A 20,322-nucleotide genomic window follows, 5' to 3' on the forward strand; every position below is an offset into this window, starting at 1 on the left:
TATCCCACTCCCTATGACAGATGTTCTATAATATGAATATTACTTTTCTAACCTCAGAAGTTCTGAATTATCAGTCATACCTGGTTTCAAGGTTTTGGGATAAGCAATTGTAGATCTGAGCTGTCTTCGTAGGGTTGTTGAATTAAATGAGATAATGCACACACTCCTGCCTAGCTGTCAGATAACAAAAATGGTGGTAGTACTTTCTCTCTGCCTCATGATCAGGAGCCAGTTAGTCCATCCTCCCCTCTATCCATCCATCTACCCATCTCTCCATCCATTCATCTATCCATCCATCCATCCATCCATCCATCATCCATCATTTGTCATCCATGTATGCATCCATCCATCCATCTACCCATCCATCCATCCATCCATCTACCCATCCATCCATCCATCCATCCATCCATCCATCCATCCATCCATCATCCGTCATCCGTCATCCATGTATCCATCCATCTACCTATCCATTCATCCATTAACGTTAACTGAGCATCTGCTATATACCAAGCCATATACTTCCTTCCTAGATTCTTTCTCTCTCTCTCTTTTCCTGCTTCATCTTCTCAAGGACCAGGGTCTGACAAGACAAGTAGCAGAAAAATCATAGACTGTAAATTCTAGCTGGAGGACCAACTGGCTATGTGACCATGTGCAGATCCCTAAACCTCTCTGAGCTCAGCTCATCATCTCACTCGATGTCCACAGAGGATCTTCTGGCTCCAGCCTGGCTGCTGCTCTGCCCCTGTTCTGAGACCCAGGCTGCACAAGTGCCAGATTTCCTTCCCTTTTCTGTCCAGGAGCAAAGGGTCGGCTCTGATTCTGGTCCTAGAATTCTGGCGCCATCTAGAGGCCACTGGCTTTCCTATTTTTTTTTTTTTTCCTAATTTTCCTGTTGCCCTAAACCAGCCCTCAACCCTCTGCCCCGTCCCTAAATACACACACACACACACACACACACACAGAAAATTAGCAGAAAGCAAAGTTCCTGCCTTCACATTGTCTGGAGAGACCTACCTGGAATTATCACAGAAACACAAAACGATTTTTAGATATCTGAACCAAAGCAAATGAAAGTTATATAGTGGGCACCCCTATATGCCAGGAACTTTATAAATGTTATTTATAATCATAATGTTATTGTTCATTGGTAAGTGTCTAGCATTATCCCCATTTTATAGGAGAGGAGACTGAGGGTTGGAGAGCTTCAGTTACTTGCCCAAGGGCTCACACTTTTTCAGTGGTGGAGCCTCAGTTGGAACCCAGATCTGCTTGATTCCAGATTTATCGGTGGAGGGCTTAGTGTTCCAAATGTGTGTTGACGGGTGGCAGGATGTTGCCTCGGCTTGTCCCAAGTGTGGGTTACCTGGGCATTTGCCTGGCCCTGGCCCAAGTGGATCAGTTCCTTTGGGTGGATTGGGAGGGGACCAGGATTCCTACTTCACTGAGAGCAGGGTTTCCAAGCTTTGCTGCAGGTCAGAACCACCCAGCGCCCAGGCCACACTGGCCGTCCAGTCTCCCCGGGCGTGGGAGGTGTGCAGTGCCTATTTGTAAAGCCCCTGGGGGATTCCACTTGGCAGCCACATCTGACGACTACTGATGTAGGCCCGTGGTTCTCAGATTGGTCCACGCACTGGAGTCACTTGAAGGTTTCGTTGAAACGCAGAACTAAGCCCCACGCCCAGAACTTCTGATTCGGTAGGTCTGGATGGGGCCTGAGAATTGGCATTGCCCACCAGCTTCCAGACGATGCCGGTGCTTCATGTGTGGAGACCCTTTTTGAGAACCACTGCTCTAGGGGATTTCAGTTCCTTTTCCGTAAAATAAGGGCTCTTACTCTGGCCAGTCTCTCCCTTCAGGCAGGCCCGTGGCGCCTTCTGCCTTCCAGGGCAAAGCTTTAGAGCAGGTCCAGCAAGGGCGGGAGCTGGAGGCCGGCGGTTGGGGGGGGCCGAGTGGGAGATGGAGGCCTCCTCCCGGCAGTGGTCCTTGTGCCATATGCGTGCAGCGGAGCCCTGCGTGGGGGACCGGTCCATCTTCTGCCAGACGGAAGCACTCGATCGCTACTGCTCCATCCCCGGCTACCACCGGCTGTGCTGTGAGTCCTGTTCCAAGACGGCCCTGGGCCCCGACACCAGCCCGGACCCTGGCCTGACCTCGCTGCCACCATTCTCTACTCCCGGGAGTCCGAAGTCCCCTCCAGATGCTGTGGAGCCCACTGTGGGAACAACAGGGTCAGATGCCCATCAGCACGGCCAGCCCACACAACTCCCAAGACCTCTGGGCACCAGCTCCCCGGTGACCCAGCACCGCTTTACTCCCCAGACACTGGGCCCCAGAGCAGCTGGGGGCACTTCCCCTGGCACCCCCCGGGGACTGCCTTGGGGCTGGACCAGGGCACCTGTGCCAGTCTCCGAGGAAAAAGGGCGGCTCGGGGAAGACCCGAAGCACCCAGGCACCAGCCTTCCCGCCACCTCCCTGGGGACATGAGCCCCGCCTCGCCTATCCCGCCAGTCAAGTTTACACTGTGTGCTGCCTCAGAGACCGCCAGCTCAGAGGACATGCAGCGGGGGCAGCGGCAAACACAGACTTCCTTCTAAATTATTTGCCTTCTTGTTGTTCTAGTTTTGGGGCTGTGACACTTGAGCCCGTGAAGCGGGCGCGTGAGGAAGAAAAAGATCAGGGGAAGCCCTAACCGGAGATACCTCAGCAAGCAGCCAGGGGGCAGTCGCACCTCTCAGGGGCTCCCCGTCTGTCTCTTGGCAGGACTGAGGGCCAGCTAGCACCCCCTCCTCCCACCCCGGATCCTTCCAGCTGCCTGCCTTTGCCAGAACTTGTGGGGTCCACTGTGGAGGTCCTGTCTATCTGGCCCCTCTCCCCAGAGAGGCAAAGCGGGACCAGGGAAGGTGAGGGGGGGAGCACTCTCAGGGCAGTCCACGAGGAAGGGGGCGAGGGGTGAGTGTGGTCATGACGCTCTGGCTGCGGGGCCGGGGTGGGTGGGAGGCGAGTTCGTCTCAGGCCCAGCTCTTCATAGCAAGAGCGCCACACAGCTCCTCCAGCCAAGGCCAAGGCCAAGGCCAGAACCCACCTCGCCCTTGCTGGCCGGAAGGCAGTGTTGGTGACCACCTCTGCCCCGTGCACATGGCACCTCCTGTTACCTCCGGTGCATCCCAACCTCACCCGGTCCAGCCCAGAGAAGGGGGCCCCGGACAGTCTGGAATGCGTGTTCTCGTCATCTGGGGCGTTCGCAACTGGTGCTAGACCCCTGGCTGCACCAGGAATGTCAACTTCGGTCGTCACTTTGCAGCATGAAAGGAGCCCGGCCCGGAAGGTGACTCTCTGGGACACGGGGATGTGAGTTCTCAGGTTGTGCCCCATCCATCATCGTTCTCTGCCAAAGACCACACCTGCTGGAGTCAGGGGTCTTCTCCCGCCTGGCCAGGGCTGGGCCAGAAGTTTGTGGTGCTAGGGTAACGGGGTGCAGTCAGGTCCCAAGGCTGAGGACCACAGTCCACCCAGGCCCAAGCCCCAGGGCAGGATGTGAGCCTTTGCCCCATGCCTGGCGGGGGGGAGGGAGGTGACATGACCCACAGCGCTGTGGGGCCTCAGCTACCCTCCGTGTTACCTCCAAAGGCAGGTAACTTCCCTAGACCCCCTGGCTCCCAGGAAGCCCCTTGGGGTGCCAGGATTTCTCCCAAGGGTCCTCATTCCCAGTCACACAGAGGGTGTTCCGGACTCCTCAGCAGGTGACAGAGGTGCTTGCCTGCCTTCCTTCCTGGGGGCAGGGGGGCTGTTCTGAGCCAGGCTAGAGGCCTAGGAGCAGTGGGTCCCCACCCCCACAACCCCTGGAGAACAGAGGCCCGGAGGGGGCTCCCCAGCCGTCCTCTCCACCCGCTGCCACCCCCTCCCTGGGCCGCTGGGGCACACACTGAAATCATTCCTGTGAGACCCAGCCTGCCGGCGTTAGGGGTGTAACTTCCCGTGCCTCTGAGATCCGGATCTTTACACGTTTATGTATTTATTAACATTGTCCTTGGTGTTTCGTTTTGGACCCCCAAATGGCGTGTTGTGTTTTTCTCGTTGTCTCTGTTTTAGAGGAAAAGGACGGTGAAGCCTCCCTCTCATGTACTCTGCTGGGCAAGGTGCCTGGGGGTAGGGGATGGATGGGGGAGCAAAGCCGAAGAGGCTCGACCCTCAGCCTCCCTGCCTCGGCCTCACTCGCTCTTGGGCTCCTCGGAGCACCAGCTCAGGGAAGAGAGGCCAGAACAGCACCGGGGGCGGGGGGGGGGGGGGGGTGCCGCCCTCGAGTAGCTCTGTGGCCTTGGGCAGGTCACCATCCGCGTGGAAGTGCCTGGGAGGTAGTTTTGGGGTGTGCATAGGGACAGCAAGGGGTGGCTTCCCTAGAGGGGGGGCGAGCACTCTTTCCCTGGAAAAGTCCAGGCGGAATGAGAGTGCCGGATAGGCGGGGGAAGGGACATGACGCCGGGTGAGCAGGGAGGGCTGGCACGTAGCAGGAATAACTTAAAACCACCCATCCGTGGGGGCGCCTGGGTGGCTCAGTTGGTTAGGCCTCCGACTCTTGATGTCGGCTCAGGTTATGATCTCGCGGCTCGTGAGTTCAAGCCCTGATTTGGGCTCCGTGCTGACAGTGTGGGATTCTCCCCTTCCCGCCCCCCCCCCCGCCCCTCCCCTGCTCGTGTGTGTGCGTGTGCGCGCACGCTCTCTCTCTCTCAAAATAAACATTAAAAAATCATTTAAAAAACCAGCCATCCGTGCTTCACACCTTGCTCGTGTCAGACATCACTAATCCACCATCGCATCACACCTTGCTGGTGTCAGACATCACTAATCCACCATCGCACGCTTTTAAGGAGTGTACCCCAGGCCCTTCCCTGCCAGCCGTGGGGCTCAGGACGAGGCACAGAGGTCCGCTCCGAACCTCACATGCCTGTGTGTGGACCATCTAGCCTCAAGGCCAAACTCCGTTTATATCCCTCCGCCGAACAGCCTCCCCCTGGGAACCACCCATTCTGGACAACTACCACTGGAGCCCAGGGGTGCACACAGTGATGTCCCTGCCAACCTGGGAGATGCTGGCACGGGCCCTCAGATCGCACTCGTGACCTCAGGCAGGGAATTCTGCAGGCCAAGGTACAGATGGCTTGCAAAGAGCAGGGTCCTGGGGCCCCGGGGCGGGTGGGGGGTGGGGGGGGGGCAAGTGCCTTTTGTACGGTGGGCAGAGTGGGGTCCTCTAAGAGCCCCAGCACCCCTGGCTCTGACGGAGGACCGCGCACACTTCGTGGGGCAGGGATACCACCTGGGCATGCGTGCTGATGTGCCCCTATCTTGTGCCACGGGGGACATTGCCAGTCTGTCGCTGCGCTGAGCCCGGCTACCGCGGGAGCCCTTCGTGTAGGCGCCATCGCCGGGTCTGGGAGCAGCGCTGTGGGGCTGGAGAGGTAATTTAAAATGTCCCACCATTGGGAACCTGTGATCAGTCCTCCCAGACCGAAGGGCGGTATCTCAAAGCGGGCCTGCAGTGCTCGAGGGAGAGGGACCCAGAAACCAGCCCCGAGGACCCTCCACCCACCATTACGTCCCCACAGAGTCTAGCATGGGGTCGACACCGCTCTGGGGAGCCTTTGGGCCCTGAGATTCTGAGGGGCACGGCCCCCTCTGCCCCTCTGGAAAACGGCAGTGAAAGCGTTTGCCGTGCCTACCTCTGGAAACAACATGATCAGAAAATGCAAGAGACGACGATGTGGGTGCGTCCCGGGGGTGACATTGCCCCTGGGGTATTCCTGGAGTGGGGGCCTAGGGGGCCCGCTCAGCTAGCGGGACCAGATGAGCTGTTGGGTCTGCCACCGGAGTGGGCCACAGAGTTTGGGTTCCTGAAAAAGCCCCCAGACCTCCACCTGAGCAGTCCTACCCCTGCTCCAGTCCCCCTGTGACCCTTTCACCCTACAGGGACTGCTGGCCAGGGCCTTGGGAAGCCCAAGCCACAGCCCTGACTAAACGTTACCCACATCCTGCTTAGGAGGTAGAAAACTGCAGAAATCTGTAAGAAAAAAGCCTAGTAGTCTACAAAGTGGGACTGTTTTTTTTTTTTTTTTTTTTTTAGCTTATCAGAGGGGTGAGGTAGTCAGGCAAGCAGGTAAACTCAATTGCAAAGAGTGACAAGCCCGTGTCAGGAGAGAGGGTCCATAGGCTATTTTCGCTTAGGCAGATCACGGCACGAAGTGGTCCACATGTAAGCAGGTGAGAAAATACCAAGTTTGAAAAAACTTTAAAGGTTAGTGTGACGGTTTGGAATCATGACGCACCCCAGGCACAAGGCGGGGTGGGGTGGGGTGGGGGGCTGTATTTACTCATCAGCTCTTGTCCACGGGCCTCTGCTGGATGCATGCGAGAAAGATCTAGAGGAGGACAGTAGGCCCGTGAGATCACCCCTCGGGGCTCCAGCCAAGTTGCAGAGTGCAAATTAAGAAAGCAATACACATTTACAGCACATCGGGGACACAAACTACCTCTCCGCAGAAAACCCTAAGAGTATCTAATGGTAGACTGTTTATGAATCCCAAGACTCAGGGTTAAGATGTCAATTCTCCCCCCAGTGACCTGTAAACGCAAGGGCATTCCAATCAAAAATCCAGCAGACTGTTTTTTGTTTGTTTTAGAATTTGACAAAGTCATTATAAAATCTTTATGGGCATAAAGAGGATTTAGAACAGCCAAAACAATTCTGAAAAGGCACCAAGTGGCAGAATATACACTGATTTCAGGCTTACTGTGAGAACCAGCAGTAATCAAGCCAGTATGACTGGTGTAAGAATCAGCATACGTAACAGTGGGGCACAACGGAGAATCCAGAAATCGACCCACGTGGCCGTAGTGCTGAGGTGATTCAATAGGTGATGCCAGAAAATCAGAGGCTCCGGATGGACAAAAGTAAACCCCCAGCTCTCACGTCATATACAAAGATGGACTCAGTCCAAGCCATCAACTTAAAGGCATGAACTGAAATTATAACACTTCTAGAAGAAAACATGAACAAAAAATACCTTTGTGACTTTGGGTCAAAAGATGGCACAGAAAGCACTCGCCACAAAAGAAGGGGTGGACAAGCTAGACGGGGTCAAAAATGGGAACTTTTTTATTTTTATTTTTATTTTTTTTAAGTTTATTGAGAGCGAGGGCATGAACAGGAGTGGGGCAGAGAGAGAGAGAGAGAGAGAGGGAGAGAGAGAATCCCAAGCAGGCTCCGTGCTGTCCGTGCAGAGCCCGACACGGGGCTCAGTCTCACAAACTGTGAGATCATGACCTGAGCAGAAATCAAGAGCCAGACTCGTAGCCGACTGAGCCACCCAGGCATCCTAAAACGAAGAAGTATTCCTCAAAAGACGGTGGCAAGAAAGAGAAAACACGAGAGGAAATCTTCTCATATCATCTATCTGGAATTGAACCGTATCCGAAAGACCTCACAGACTCTCAAACCACCCAATAAAATCTGTGCACTTTACTAGAGGAGACGTCCAATGACACGTACACACATGAAGAGAGTGCCCCACATCGTGAGTCTTTAATGAAATGCAAATTAAGAGCCCAGTGAGGGGCACCTGGGTGGTTCAGTCGAAGCAGGCTCCAGACTCTCAGCTGTCAGCACAGAGCCCGACGCGGGGCTTGAACCCACGAACCGTGAGATCATGACCTGAGCCGAAGTCGGACGCTTAACCGACTGAGCCACCCAGGCGCCCCGATGTGGGCAGATCTTGATAAGAAACATACGCTTCTCCTCAACCTAGTGATGCCTCCCCTCTGTATCCACAAGAGGGGAATGAAAACATTTGCCCACGAAACGACCTGGACACGAATGTCCACGGTGACTTTATTTGAAATAGACTCCCACTGGAAACAACCCAAATGTGTATCCGACAGGGACTGGATAAGTAAATTGTGATGCATCCGTGCGGTAGAATGCCACCGAGCAGTAAAAAAGCATAAACCCCTCGTGTGTACATGCATGCACCCTTTTGGCTGGAACTAAAAAGCGTTGTGCTTCGTGAAAGAAGTCAGACTCAAAAGCCTGAACATTGGGTGATTCCATTCATAGGATAGTTTGGAAAAGACAAGACTATAAGGACAGAAAACATCACTGGTTGCCAGGGCTGGGGGTGGCAGAGAAGGTGGGCTGGGAAGGGGCACAAGGGAACTTTTTGGAGCGATAGGGATACTCTCGATCTTGATGTGTTGGTGGTTGCACACGTTTGTCACACAGTTTAGAATGAATTTTCTTGTGTGCAAAACCCTGCCTCGGTTAAAAAACAATGATTTTTTAGAAACATTAAATTTTTTTTTTAATTTTAGAGAAGGAGTAAAAGTGGGGAGAAGGGCAGAGGGAGAGGGAGAAGAAAATCTTAAGCAGGCTGTGGGCTCCGCACAGAGCCGGATGCGGGGCTCAATCCCAGGCCCCTGGGATCAGGACTGCGGCCAAAATCAACAGTAGGACTTTCTTTCTTTCTTTCTTTCTTTCTTTTTTTTTAATTTTTTTTTAACATTTATTTATTTTTGAGACAGAGAGAGACAGAGCATGAACGGGGGAGGGTCAGAGAGAGAGGGAGACACAGAATCGGAAGCAAGCTCCAGGCTCTGAGCCATCAGCCCAGAGCCTGACGTGGGGCTCGAACTCACGGACTGCGAGATCGTGACCTGAGCCGAAGTCGGACGCTCAACCGACTGAGCCACCCAGGCGCCCCAACAGTAGGACTTTCAACTGACTGAGCCATCCAGGCATCGCCCCCCCCCCAATTTAAATCAAATAACCAAAGTAGTGGAGGATGCTTGGTCCCCCCCAGGACCTCTTAGAACACGCTGCGGTGTTTCCCTAGAGGAAAACATCTTTCCTCCCCCAATTAGGGATTTACCTGATCCCCAGCATCACCGTTTACTAACTGGGTAAATACTTAGATCTGGGAAAGTCACTTTACCTCTCTGAGACTTAGATTTTCTCATCTGTAAAATGGGCATAATTCTTACCTATCAGATTGCTGATTGTATGTCAGGTACTGAGTGCTGTGTCTGGCTCCAGAAGCGCTCTAGAAGTAATAATTATTCCTTATAATTACAGCATAGTTGGCTCTGCCCACGGAGGCTGCAGGCTACCAGAAGGGAAGCATGGTTCTTTTGGTATTTGTATTTTTCTCTTCTCGTCCCTTGACCCCCAGAGGCACCAGCTGGGCTTCTGGACTCCCTGCTTCCCTGGCCCTGGCTGGCGCCATGCTGGTTTTCCTCAGGCCACCTTTCTCCAACCTCTGCTTCAGAGCCCTCGGCGTGCTGGTGAGTTGATCTCTGGTTGCCGCAGAAGGCGCGTCTGCCCCCCAGACCGGGCGCCCCTTGCGGGCGGCACTTTCTCTCGATAAATGGAGTACTTGCAGGATACACGGTGACACAGGGAGATGGTGGGTTCTCTGCCTCCCTGCAAGGTCCCCCGGGGCCTTGTCTTCTCACGAGACCCTCCCCGGGCTCTGTCTCCCAGTCCACAGCTCTTTGCATGACTCTGGGAGCTCAGCGGTGAGGTGCACATCCTAGGCTTGCATGCGGTGCTGGCGCACATCCACACGGTCCTGGTGCAGGAGGAGGGGCCGGTGGCCCTGAAGACAGGCCCTGTGCCCCGGACGCGCAGTGGAGCACTGCCAGGGAGGTGTCATGGGCCCGGTAGAGACCTCCTGATGAAGGGGAGCAAGGGACAAGGTGGCTCAGCCAGTGGGAGGGCCACACCCCGCCCTGGTCAGTGGGCAGAGAGAAGCGGGGCTACAGGAAGCGGCACCCTGAACCCACCGGCAGAGGCCCAACTTCCCCGGGGCCCTTGCCTCCCTCCCAGTCTTGGTCCCTCTCCTTTCCATAACAATGTCTCCCCGATTTCCTTGTCAGTGTCGCCTCCAGAACTCTCCCTACCACGCCCCCCCCCGCCCCCCCCAGACCTGATTGTCTTGTCAGAAAGGACTCTGCTTTGGCCCGCCTTTCCTTCCTACTTCTGGTCTTTCCTCAGGCTATTGCCAGAAGGAGCCGCCTGTTGCAGTCGTCAGCAGCCCCATCCGTTCAGAGGGGCTGTGCTGTTGGCGGCGAGATCATGGTCTTTGGAGCCACTGTTGGGGCCAAATCCCAGCCCATTAGCTATTTGCTATTAGGCAGATAATCAGGGCCCCACACCCTACCTTGGCCAAGCACTTGCTGAGAGGAAGCTAATAGAAGTCCTGGAACCCCACCACCCATGTGGGGACAGGTCTGAGGAACACCCATTCATCGGGGGGCTCAGGCCCTCCATCCCAACCTCAGGGACCAGGCTCGGAGTCTCTCCCTCCCTCGCCCGGGTTTTCGGTTTCTGTGCCCAAAGGCTCACATCCACCTGAACGGACACATCTAGGCCCAGCTGGCCTGCACACTCCTCACTGCCATGCAGCCCTGACTGCAGTGTGGGGGCCTGTGGGAGCCAGGGGGAGCTCAGGTGGTCCCCCCGCATCCGCAGGCCTGGGCTCATGCAGTTCCCCTGCCTTTTCTTTACTCTTCTTTCAAGACTGGGACCAGGTGTCACCTCCCTAGGAAGCACAGGTGAGTTAGTGGCACTGTCTGTGTGCATCTGAAGCTGTCTGCATCCCCTGCCTTCACGTCCCTCATGGTCTCATGAGTTTCACCTGACTATCCCCTCCCCTGGGCTGGGGCTCCTTGAGGGCAGGGGCCAATTTTTCATTACGCAGTCATTCAATCGGCAAACGCTTATTGAGTACCTACTGGGTACACCGGGACCACAGAGAGGTGAACAAGACAGATGTGGTCCGTCCCCACGGGGAGCTTATAGTTTGAGGGGGAGGCAGATAACGAACGAGTCAGGAATGAAGTGAGGAAGATCCTTACAGATCACGGAAGGGCTAGGAGGAGCCACACCGGACAACAGGGTAGAGAAGAAAGGGGTCAGCTGTCCTTGGGTAGGATGGTCGGGGGCCTCTCAGAGGGAGCGGTAACTGTGCTGAGACCCGGGGATGGGAAGGAGCGGCAGGCAAGGGCTGGAAGAGCGTCGTCACCGCTGGGAACAGCATGAATGGGTCCATGGCTCCCTGGCCTGTCAGAAAACCCACGTATTGTCTGAGTGAGGACCAAGGGAGGGCCTCACAAAGAATGAGATGGCAGCAACAGCGGGGCCTGTGGCCAGGGCAGGGTGTTGCGCAAGAGAATGATGGAACACGGTTTTGAAGTCTTCTTCGCAGGGAACGAAGAGGAAGTCAGGAGCAAAGACGCTGCCGTTAGCCCGGAAACGGTGGTGGCCTGGACCAGGGGGTAGCAGAGGAGGAGGAAGGAAATGAGAGTCAGATGTTGGGGAGGGATTGGCTGTGGGGTCAAGGGTGATGCCCTTGGGCGAATGAGGCGTCGTGCTGGAACAGCCGGGTCATGATGCGCTAGGACTGAGGTGTGGGGGAGCCCTGGAGGGAGCCCTGTTGAGAGGCAGGAGCTCAGGGGCAGAGGGGAGGGCTAGACAGGTAGGTGTGGGGGTTCTCAGCTTATTAGGGGGTATCTGACAGCAGGATGCTGGAAGGATGGCCACCGGGAAAGAGCCATCAGGGGTGAGCGGACGGCCCGGGCAGGAGCCCGGTGAGTCTCTGACGGTTAAAAATCAGGCGCCTGGGGCGCCTGGGTGGCTCAGTCGGTTAAGCGTCCGACCTCAGCTCAGGTCACGATCTCGCGGTCCGTGAGTTCGAGCCCGGCATCGGGCTCTGGGCTGATGGCTCAGAGCCTGGAGCCTGCTTCTGATTCTGTGTCTCCCTCTCTCTCTCTCTGCCCCTCCCCCGTTCATGCTCTGTCTCTCTCTGTCTCAAAAATAAATAAACGTTAAAAAAAAAAAAAAATCAGGCGCCTAAGCAGTGTGTGTTCGCCCGGTGCAGGACCCTGCTGGCCACGAGATGACAGCAAGGGCCAGATGGGCCTAGGGAGACCTTCAGGCATGTGTTACAGGTTGAATTGTGTCCCCTCTCCCACTCATGTGCTGAGCACCCAACCCCAGTACCTCAGAATGTGTCTTTATTTGGAAATAGCATCATCGTAGGTGTGATTAGGCAATATGAGGTCAAACCAGAGCAGGGTGGGCCTCTAATCCAACGTGACTGGTGTCGCCCTAAAAGGGGAAATTTGGACCCAGAGACACGCACACAGGGAGAGGTCATGTGACCATAAAGGCAGAAATAGAAATCCGAGGAGGATCTCTAAGCCAAGGAAGGCTGACAATTGTTGCCAAACCGCCAGAGGCTAGGGGAGCGGCCCAGATCCGACTCTCCCTCGCAGCCCTCAGCAGGCACCCCACCCCACCGACACCTTGTTCTCAGACTGCTGGCCTCCAGAACTGGGAGACAAGAAATTTCTGTTGTTCAAGTCACCCAGTTGGTGGTATTTTGTTATGGTGGCTCTAGCAAAGTAGCAAACTGGCCAAGAAATTCAGAAAGGAAAAAAAAAAGTCACATGCCAGCTTCCCAGAAAACTGTGAACTTGCTGAGGCTGAGGGCACTGTGTGACCTTGGGCAAATCACGTGCCCTCTCTGGGCCTTTCCACCCCTGACACACTGAAGAGCGGTTCTGAAGTGAGCCATATGCTGAGTGGAGAAAAGCCACCGAGAAGGAAGACGGGCTGGGTAGATGGGGGAAGTCCAGGGAAAGAGGAAGGAGCCAGAAGGGAAAGCAGCAGATGCCGAGAGCCAGGGCGGGGCTGGGCCCTATGAGGTCCGTGACTAGCTGGTGCGGAACCGCACAGGGTGGCCCTGGCCCTGGCCGTCCCGCAACGACGTCCCTGGCTCTGCTCGGTGCGGGACGAGGGGCATAGTTCCAGGGAGACGGATGTTCCTGTGCCCGCCGGGGGCAGCGACATGGCCTGGCTCACCTCCTACTAACAGAGGCCACTTCTCCGCAGGTGCTCCCGAGTGTCCGGGGCAGCCACACACTCCAGCAGCGTGCCCTGCTCCGGGCTGGGAAAGTCCGGGAACCCCGAGTGTGGCCAGGGGGGCCTCTGACCGAGCAGAGGTGGAGGTGCCCACCAAGAAGGGGCTGGGGCGGGGGCGTAGGTGAGACCCGGGACGAGGGCACGCGTTGGAGGCCGAGAGGGTAGAAGGAGGGCCCTGCAAGGATTCTGAGTGGGCTGCCCTCTAGGGGTGTCAAGGTCCCAGCCCAGGGGCAAATCCTGGGGGAAAAGGAGCTCGGGGGATTGTTTTACCTGTGTCTGAGCAGTTAGATGGAGGGAGGGGCCTCTTAAGAGGCCTTGGCTATGCCACTTGGGGGGACATTGATACAAGGCAGGGTCCACCAGCACTAGGACTGCCAAAGGCTGCGAGCTGCTGTTGAAGAGCGAGGGGTGATATCTAGGGGCTTCTGCAGAGCTGATGGGGAGGCGGGCGGGAGGGGACCCTTGGTAGAATGGCAGGGGCTGACAGCACAGCTCTTCCCTGGGACCCACACATCTCCAGAGATCCCAAATGCACATCATGATTGGATTCCTCGTTGCAGTTGGTGTAGGAGTCCAATTCTGCATCTGGGTTAACGTGAAGGGCGGAGCAGGGGGCAGAGGCCGAGGGGCCCGAGATGCCGTCTGCAGGAGCTCCGGGAATCTGTAGGCTAGGGAAATTGGGAAGGTTCCTGGAATGCCATGGCAGGGGGTGGAGCGTCCCAGAGCCACACGGGACTAAATACTGGGCAGGGGCTCTGGACCAGGAGCCTGGAATGCTGTTTTCTGCCACGTGTGTTAATACTGAACTTGGGTCTGACGTCGGCAGCTTGTCAGTTTGCGAGGTGCTGTCACTAAATGATTTTGTTCTGTTTTATTCTCCCACTTTATACGTGTGGACGTCGATGTCCTGAGAAGTAAAGGGACCAGTAAAGGGAAGGTGTTTGGAGCTGGAATGGGAACCCAGGTGCAGGTGGGGCTCTGTCCCTTTCAGGCCAGGAGGGAAAGGATTTGTCTAAGTCCCCTGGACCAGAGAGACACAGGTGACTCCAAGGGCCGTTCTGAGGGACACCTACTCCCTGCCTCACTTCAGGTGCCCAAGGGCTTGGGGAAAGGCAGAGGTGTGGCTGGGGATGTGACCATAGGGGAGAGAAGAGGGGCATTATGGCTGGGACAGTGCCCAGGGACCCCGCTTCCACTGCCTAGAAAATCCCAGGGCCTCCACCTCAAGTCTTTTCTTCTTTAAGAAATTATACAAGAAATTATATGCTCATTATTGAAAAAAAAATCTGGAAACCAGATGAGAAAAAAAATCCATATTCCTACTTAGCAGTAATCACTGTTACCCATTTGGTTATCCTTCTAGACACATGCAGATATGTGCACGTGTGTGCATGCGTGTGTGCACGTGCACGCATACTCACACGCGCCTGGACGCTATCGTGCGTGCCATCAGAAATAGGCCTCCCTCCCCCTCCGCCCCTGTGGCGATGTAAGAGGGACAGCTTGCCAATCTGAAACATGTCAAGCCGCCTTTTCATCCTTAATGACACATAATACCCCATTATATGGCTAGATGATCATTTATCTAACCAAATCCTCTGGTACTGGAAATTTACATTGTTTTAAAATTTTGCTATCATAAACAATGACATAGGGTAAGTCTGTTTCCACTTACCTGGTTTTTCTTAGGAGACATATCCAGAAGTGAATCTGAGTGAAAAATGTACCCAAACCACAGTCGGAGGGCCCTGAATGTATATTTCCCGATTAAGGCAATTGGGAAAGAGTGTTCCAGAAAGGCTGTTCAGATTTTAGTCTCTCCAATGGTATAATAGGACTGTAGCCCAAACATTCTAAATTTGGATTTTCATCATCTTCTCTCAGAACTCTTAGAGAAGTCTTAGGCATCCAAATGGATGACATTGCCAGAACTTTTTGAATTTACTGTCTGCACGGCAAGAACTTGGCATTCATAGCGATGTTCCCAGAAGCCTAGCGCATTTGAGGGGCCTTCTGGATCACCACCACAGCTGATCTCATCTTGCTAAGCGGTCAGCAGGATAGAGGGGGACAGAATACTGGTCGAGGAGGCAGGATACCCAGGTTCTAGTCCGACTCTTCCTGTCTTCACCTCGGACCACCTGTCACCCGTCACCTGCAAGACAGCGAAAAATATCTCTGGCCCGATCCTTTCATGGGGCCGTTGTGAAGATGGTGTGGGAGAGTGGCCAGGAGAAGTTTTTGTGTTAGCCTGTTCCTTATGTAATGAGTCGCCCAGAAAATAGGTATGGTAACAGTAATGTGGTTTGCATTCTAGATGAATGTTTGGAAATGGGTGCTTGAGTGTAGGGGTATATATTGCTAACATTTATTGAACACATACTATGTGCCAGGCACTGTGCTACGCCCTTCACCTAATATCTCACTAAATCCTTACGACAACCCTACAAAGTTGGTGCTGCTCTTATCCCCACTTCACAGATGAAGAACTGAGGCTCAGAGAGGTTGACTCACTTGCCTAAAGCCACACAGCTAGCAAACAGTAGACACAGTCTCCACATAAGCAGTCGAAGAGAGGCCATGCAGTTGACAAAACACAAGCCTGGGATTCTGTATGTGGGACAGCCTGTGTCATCCAGTAAGTGACAGTGTTCACTAAAAGGGCTCGATCTCAGATAACCCACTTACTGATTAATCTAATGCTCTGGCTGGGAACAGTTCTACCGAAGCGGAAGCTGAGAGAGTAACGAAGGAACTGAGGAGTGTCACACGATGAACGGCTGAGCCCCGCTGTGAAGCCACCAAATCTGTCCTTCCGCCACACCAAGCAACGGCAGACCTGGAACATGGTCGGGGCACGACAGTCCCAGCCGCTAGCTAAAACCAGGCAGTCAATCGACGCTTTTTGCAACGAATGGAATTAGATCTCCTGCTGCTCGTTTTCTGTAACTTAGAAGGAAATGCAACAAAATATACTTCACGCAGAACTTCCCTGACCTGTGGGTGAAACCTTCCATTCTCCAGGGCTCAGCAATTGAACTAAAAGCTCACTCAGCAATTGTTCCGGCCATAAGCGTGCCGGGTTGTCTCAGGGCCTTGAGGCCACTGCTGTGTCCATGTGGAGCAGAAGGGGGTGGCGAGCTGGAGAGTGAGGGGTGGAGGGGCCAGAAGAAGCAGAACAGCCCATAATGGACAACATGTGTGCTGGAGCAGGGCTCCCAGCCTCAGGGCAAATCTTGTAACCGAACGTAGGCACTATGGTGGGTGGGGACCCATGCCAGGCAGAACAGGGATCCACTGTTTCCATAGCTTCTGATGTTTCCGGAAGACACTCCAAATCTTGATTTTTAAGTTGTCGCAGGACATATACTCCAAAGATCAAACGCACCTACCGATGGTCTGGGTTTGCTCCTTTGGCCACGTGCCATCTCTGGTCTGCTGAGCTGGCAAAGGGGGGCTGGGCTGGACCCTTCCAGAGCCACCAGCACCTTTTCTCGAAGCCCCTCCTGTCCTCCTTTGTTTTCTCTCCTAGTGCAGTGCGTGCAGTTCTAGGTCAGATTACTTTCAAGGGTCGGGACCCTACAAGGAGAGCCTGTTGGTGATTTTTATCACTGGGAACCCCACTTATTCTCTAGTTCGAACTTAGAATCATCATAGACTGTCCAAGCGGGAAGAGGGGGGCGTGGTGAGTGGAGGGGTGAACAGAGGCTCAAAGAGAGGAGGGACTTCCCCTGGGAGAGGTCGCCAGTTGGGGGCAAGGCCAAGTGCCTCCTTGGTTGTCCCCTGGCAGGCCCCTGGGTCGTCCTGATCGCCGGCCCTTCCATGCTGTCCATGCTTGGGGCTCGCTGATTGCCCACCTTTCTGCGTGGGCAGCCATGTTTGGGGGCCCACCCCCATCTTAGCAGAAGTGAACAGATCTAGGAGAGCAGCTAATAGGCACCATTTTCCCCCTTTCTACTGGCAGGAAGAAAGAATTTAAGCCACCATTACCCTGGGTCAATTATCTCCAATGGCAAATAAAAGATGAGCTGAATGGAAAAAACCAGAGCTGGGCTATAGCAATTTAATACCAACTCTTATAGTCTAAGCAGCCACAGATTGCACAGGACAAGCCTGTGGTCCGATAAAATCAAATTTATTGACTTGGTGTGGTGAGCAGGTGCGGAATGCTATATGCCAAGAGGCAGAGGGAGTGCCTTTTCTAAGGTTTGGGTTTCTACTGGAGAGTTCTGGAAGGGTCCAAGGGAAATAGGGGTCATGTCTGGATTGGTGACTGTTTCTGAGGCAGGATGAGGGATTAACCAGGGGGACAGGGTGCTCTCTGGAGGCAAGGGTGACTTAACAACTGAGTATCTCCAGGAATAAATCAAAATAGCAACACAGATCTGGGGGGCTCATTGGTAAGAGAGTGATCGTCACTCAAAGACGGGGCGAGTACGGCATTTTACAACCGTTGCTTGACCTTGGGCAAACCAGCATTTCCTGTTAATGTTGCAGCTTGGTTTCATCTGTGTCTGTCCCCCAGCCTGATGCATGGCAGGACTGCTTTTGTTTTCAGTCTGAGGTGATTTTCACACTTTTAATCCTATTCAGGGGGGTGTTTTTATTCCTTGGCCAAGTCAGCGAAAATTAAAACACAATTAGCACCACGGCATCTCTGTTGCTATTTTAATTTCCTTTTGCATATTGAAATGGCCCAAAGGGAAAACAAGTAGTAAGGAATGGGTCACTAGGCACTCAGCAAGGGTCTCAACCAAAACCACATGCCTCATGAAGATTACCCTAGAGACTATGCCACGATTTGGGCCAGAGTGAACGAACATTCCAGGAATAGATTCATGCCTTGTTTTGTGAAAGTGGTGCAATGATAGGAGTTGGGCAAAGAGAAGTCTCAAAAACTCATGGTTCCCCCAGTTTGGTGGAAAATGGACTGTGGATTTGTAGGTGCTGAGATAGCGTCAAAACACCTGCTATTTGTCTCCAGTGAAGGATAAAGAGCATCCCAGATAGAGATGGAAGGACGGCACTTTCCCAGGCACTTTCCCCTCCCAGGTGGGAGGGAGAAAATATGCAAACAGTGGGTACCCTGTGTTAATAATCTCTGATGGCAAAAAAAAGGCTTAGCTGGGTGGAATTAACCAAATGCTGGGCCAGCCCAAGAGCATACAAAAACTTGAGCCCCGCGAACCTAGGGGGCTGGTGGGCTTCTGCAGGGCAATCCCCATAGAACTAGGAAAGTCCCAGACAGGATGGAGTATCCCCATACACAAAATAGGACCTTTGCTGTCTTACAAACAACATTACATCTGAGCCGACATTTTTTTCCAAAGCAGATGCACAAACAGGATAAGCACACGAAAAGATGCCCAAAATCATGAGGCATCAGGGAAACTCACATTAAAAACCACAGTAAGAGGGGTGCCTGGGTGGCTCAGTCCGTTAAGCGTCCGACTTCAGCTCAGGTCATGATCTTGCAGTTCGTGAGTTCGAGCCCCGAGCTGTCCGCACAGAGCCTAGAGACTGCTTCAGATTCTGTGACTCCCTCTCTCTGCCCCTCCCCTGCTCCCTCTCTCTCTCTCTCTCTCAAAAATAAACATTAAAAAATGTTTAAATAAAAGAATAAAAACCGCAGTAAGATATCACTTCACGCTCACTAAGATGGTTATAATTTTTAAAAAGACAGATATCAAGCGTTGACAGGATGTGGAGAAATTCACACCCTCATACGCTGCTGGTGGGAATGCAAGATGGTGTACTTGCTTTGGAAAACCGTCCTCAAAGGGAGTAATCCGATGACCCAGCAATTCCACTCCTAGAGAGCTACCCCGCAGAGTTGAAACATGTACGCACACAAAAACTTGTACATGACGGTTCCTAGCAATATTATTCACAAAAGCCAAAAGGTAGAAGCAATCCAACTGTCCATCAGCTGATGAATGGATAAACAAACGTGCTGTGTCCATAGAATGGAATATTACTTGGCCATAAAAGGAATGAAATACTGACACACGTTACAACATGGATGAATCTTGAAAATGTTATGCTAAGTGAAAGAAGTCAGGCACAAAAGCACATGTTATATGATTCCATTTACATGAAAAGTCCAGAATAGGCTGTGTGTGTGTGTGTGTGTGTGTGTGTGTGTGGTGGCGGCATAGGGCAGAGGGAGTGCTGAGGGAAAAGGAGAGTACAGGAGTTTCTCTCTGGAGTGATGAAGATGTTCCGGGATGGGCTATATTGCACGACTCTGTGAATTCTAAAAACCCTTGAATTTTGTACTTTAAACGGGTGGATTTTGTAGTCTGTGAATTGGATTTCAATAAAGCTTTCATATAAAAATAATAGTGGGGGAAACTGGGTGAGGGAACTCTTTGAACTATTTTCACAAATTGTCTGTAAACCTGAAACAGTTCTAAGATTAACCTCTTATTTTTAAAAAACTTACAGATGAAGTGAACAGAGACCAGACTGATTTCCTGGCTTCCCAGGACCCAGTCTTTTCTAATCCCTCTATCCCAGGCAGCTTGAAGAGGGCAATAGGGAACATATAAACCAGTGACACTCAGCCCTCAAGCTAATGTTCAGAGGGGAGGATGCAAGCAGGGCCCAGATAAACAAAAGCAAATGGGAGGGTTGGCTATAAATGTTCCAGATCCAATGTAAGCAAAGGCAAAAAATGGACGTGGTGCCTAGACAAGACTTCCACAGGAAAAAAGGGAGGAAGGAATCAAAGAAGAAAGAAACGAGAGAGAAGAAGGAGAGCCTACAAGGGAAAGATGAAGCATCCATTCTGGAAGAAGACACCCCCAGGAATTGGAGAAAACAGACAAATGTTTTGCGTTCTCAAGAAATTAGAGATGACTTGAATTATCTGAAACGAGACATTCAAGTCAAGACGAGGCAATAGAATGAGTTGACAAGGACGTTGTGGGGACTAAGAAAAGAAACCAAGGACAAAAATAACACCGCACTGCGAATGGTTATAGTAGAGTCAGATCAAGGGTATAATTGACACGATAGCAAAATGGAAGACAGATTTGAGACAAGTCACACAGCCTGGGGCAGAAATTAACCCAATGTGCAGTAGAGGTAAACTCGGAGACCGCCAATCCTCCCATGGGAAAGATACACCAGCAAGCTGTTTAACCTCTCCTCTGATTTCTCATCCATGAAGTCGTGCTAATAACAATATCTGCTACACAAAGTTCTGGGGTGTGCAGGCTCAAGAGGATGGGCTCTGCCCATTCAAGCTGCTCAGGATTTAAATCCTGAGTCTCATTCTTATTACGCGTATAACCTTGACCAACTTACTTCTTTCTTCAGCCCCTTATCTGTAAAATTGTCATAAC

General features: G+C 53.0%; 1 protein-coding gene across 1 annotated transcript in view; it reads left to right on the forward strand.

The window, feature by feature from the left end:
• The window catches only part of ADAMTS14 (ADAM metallopeptidase with thrombospondin type 1 motif 14), an 81,978-nt gene extending 77,315 nt beyond the window's left edge, over nucleotides 1-4,663 (forward strand). Inside the window, exon 22 of the mRNA XM_049646190.1 lies at nucleotides 2,006-4,663. Coding sequence (XP_049502147.1) covers nucleotides 2,006-2,487 — 482 coding nt within the window. The 3' untranslated portion in view covers nucleotides 2,488-4,663. The remainder of the gene's footprint in view (nucleotides 1-2,005) is intronic.
• Nucleotides 4,664-20,322: the final 15,659 nt, after the last annotated feature.

The sequence above is a fragment of the Panthera uncia genome, chromosome D2 (genome assembly GCF_023721935.1).
Source record: "Panthera uncia isolate 11264 chromosome D2, Puncia_PCG_1.0, whole genome shotgun sequence".
In the NCBI taxonomy this organism is placed as follows: domain Eukaryota; kingdom Metazoa; phylum Chordata; class Mammalia; order Carnivora; family Felidae; genus Panthera; species Panthera uncia.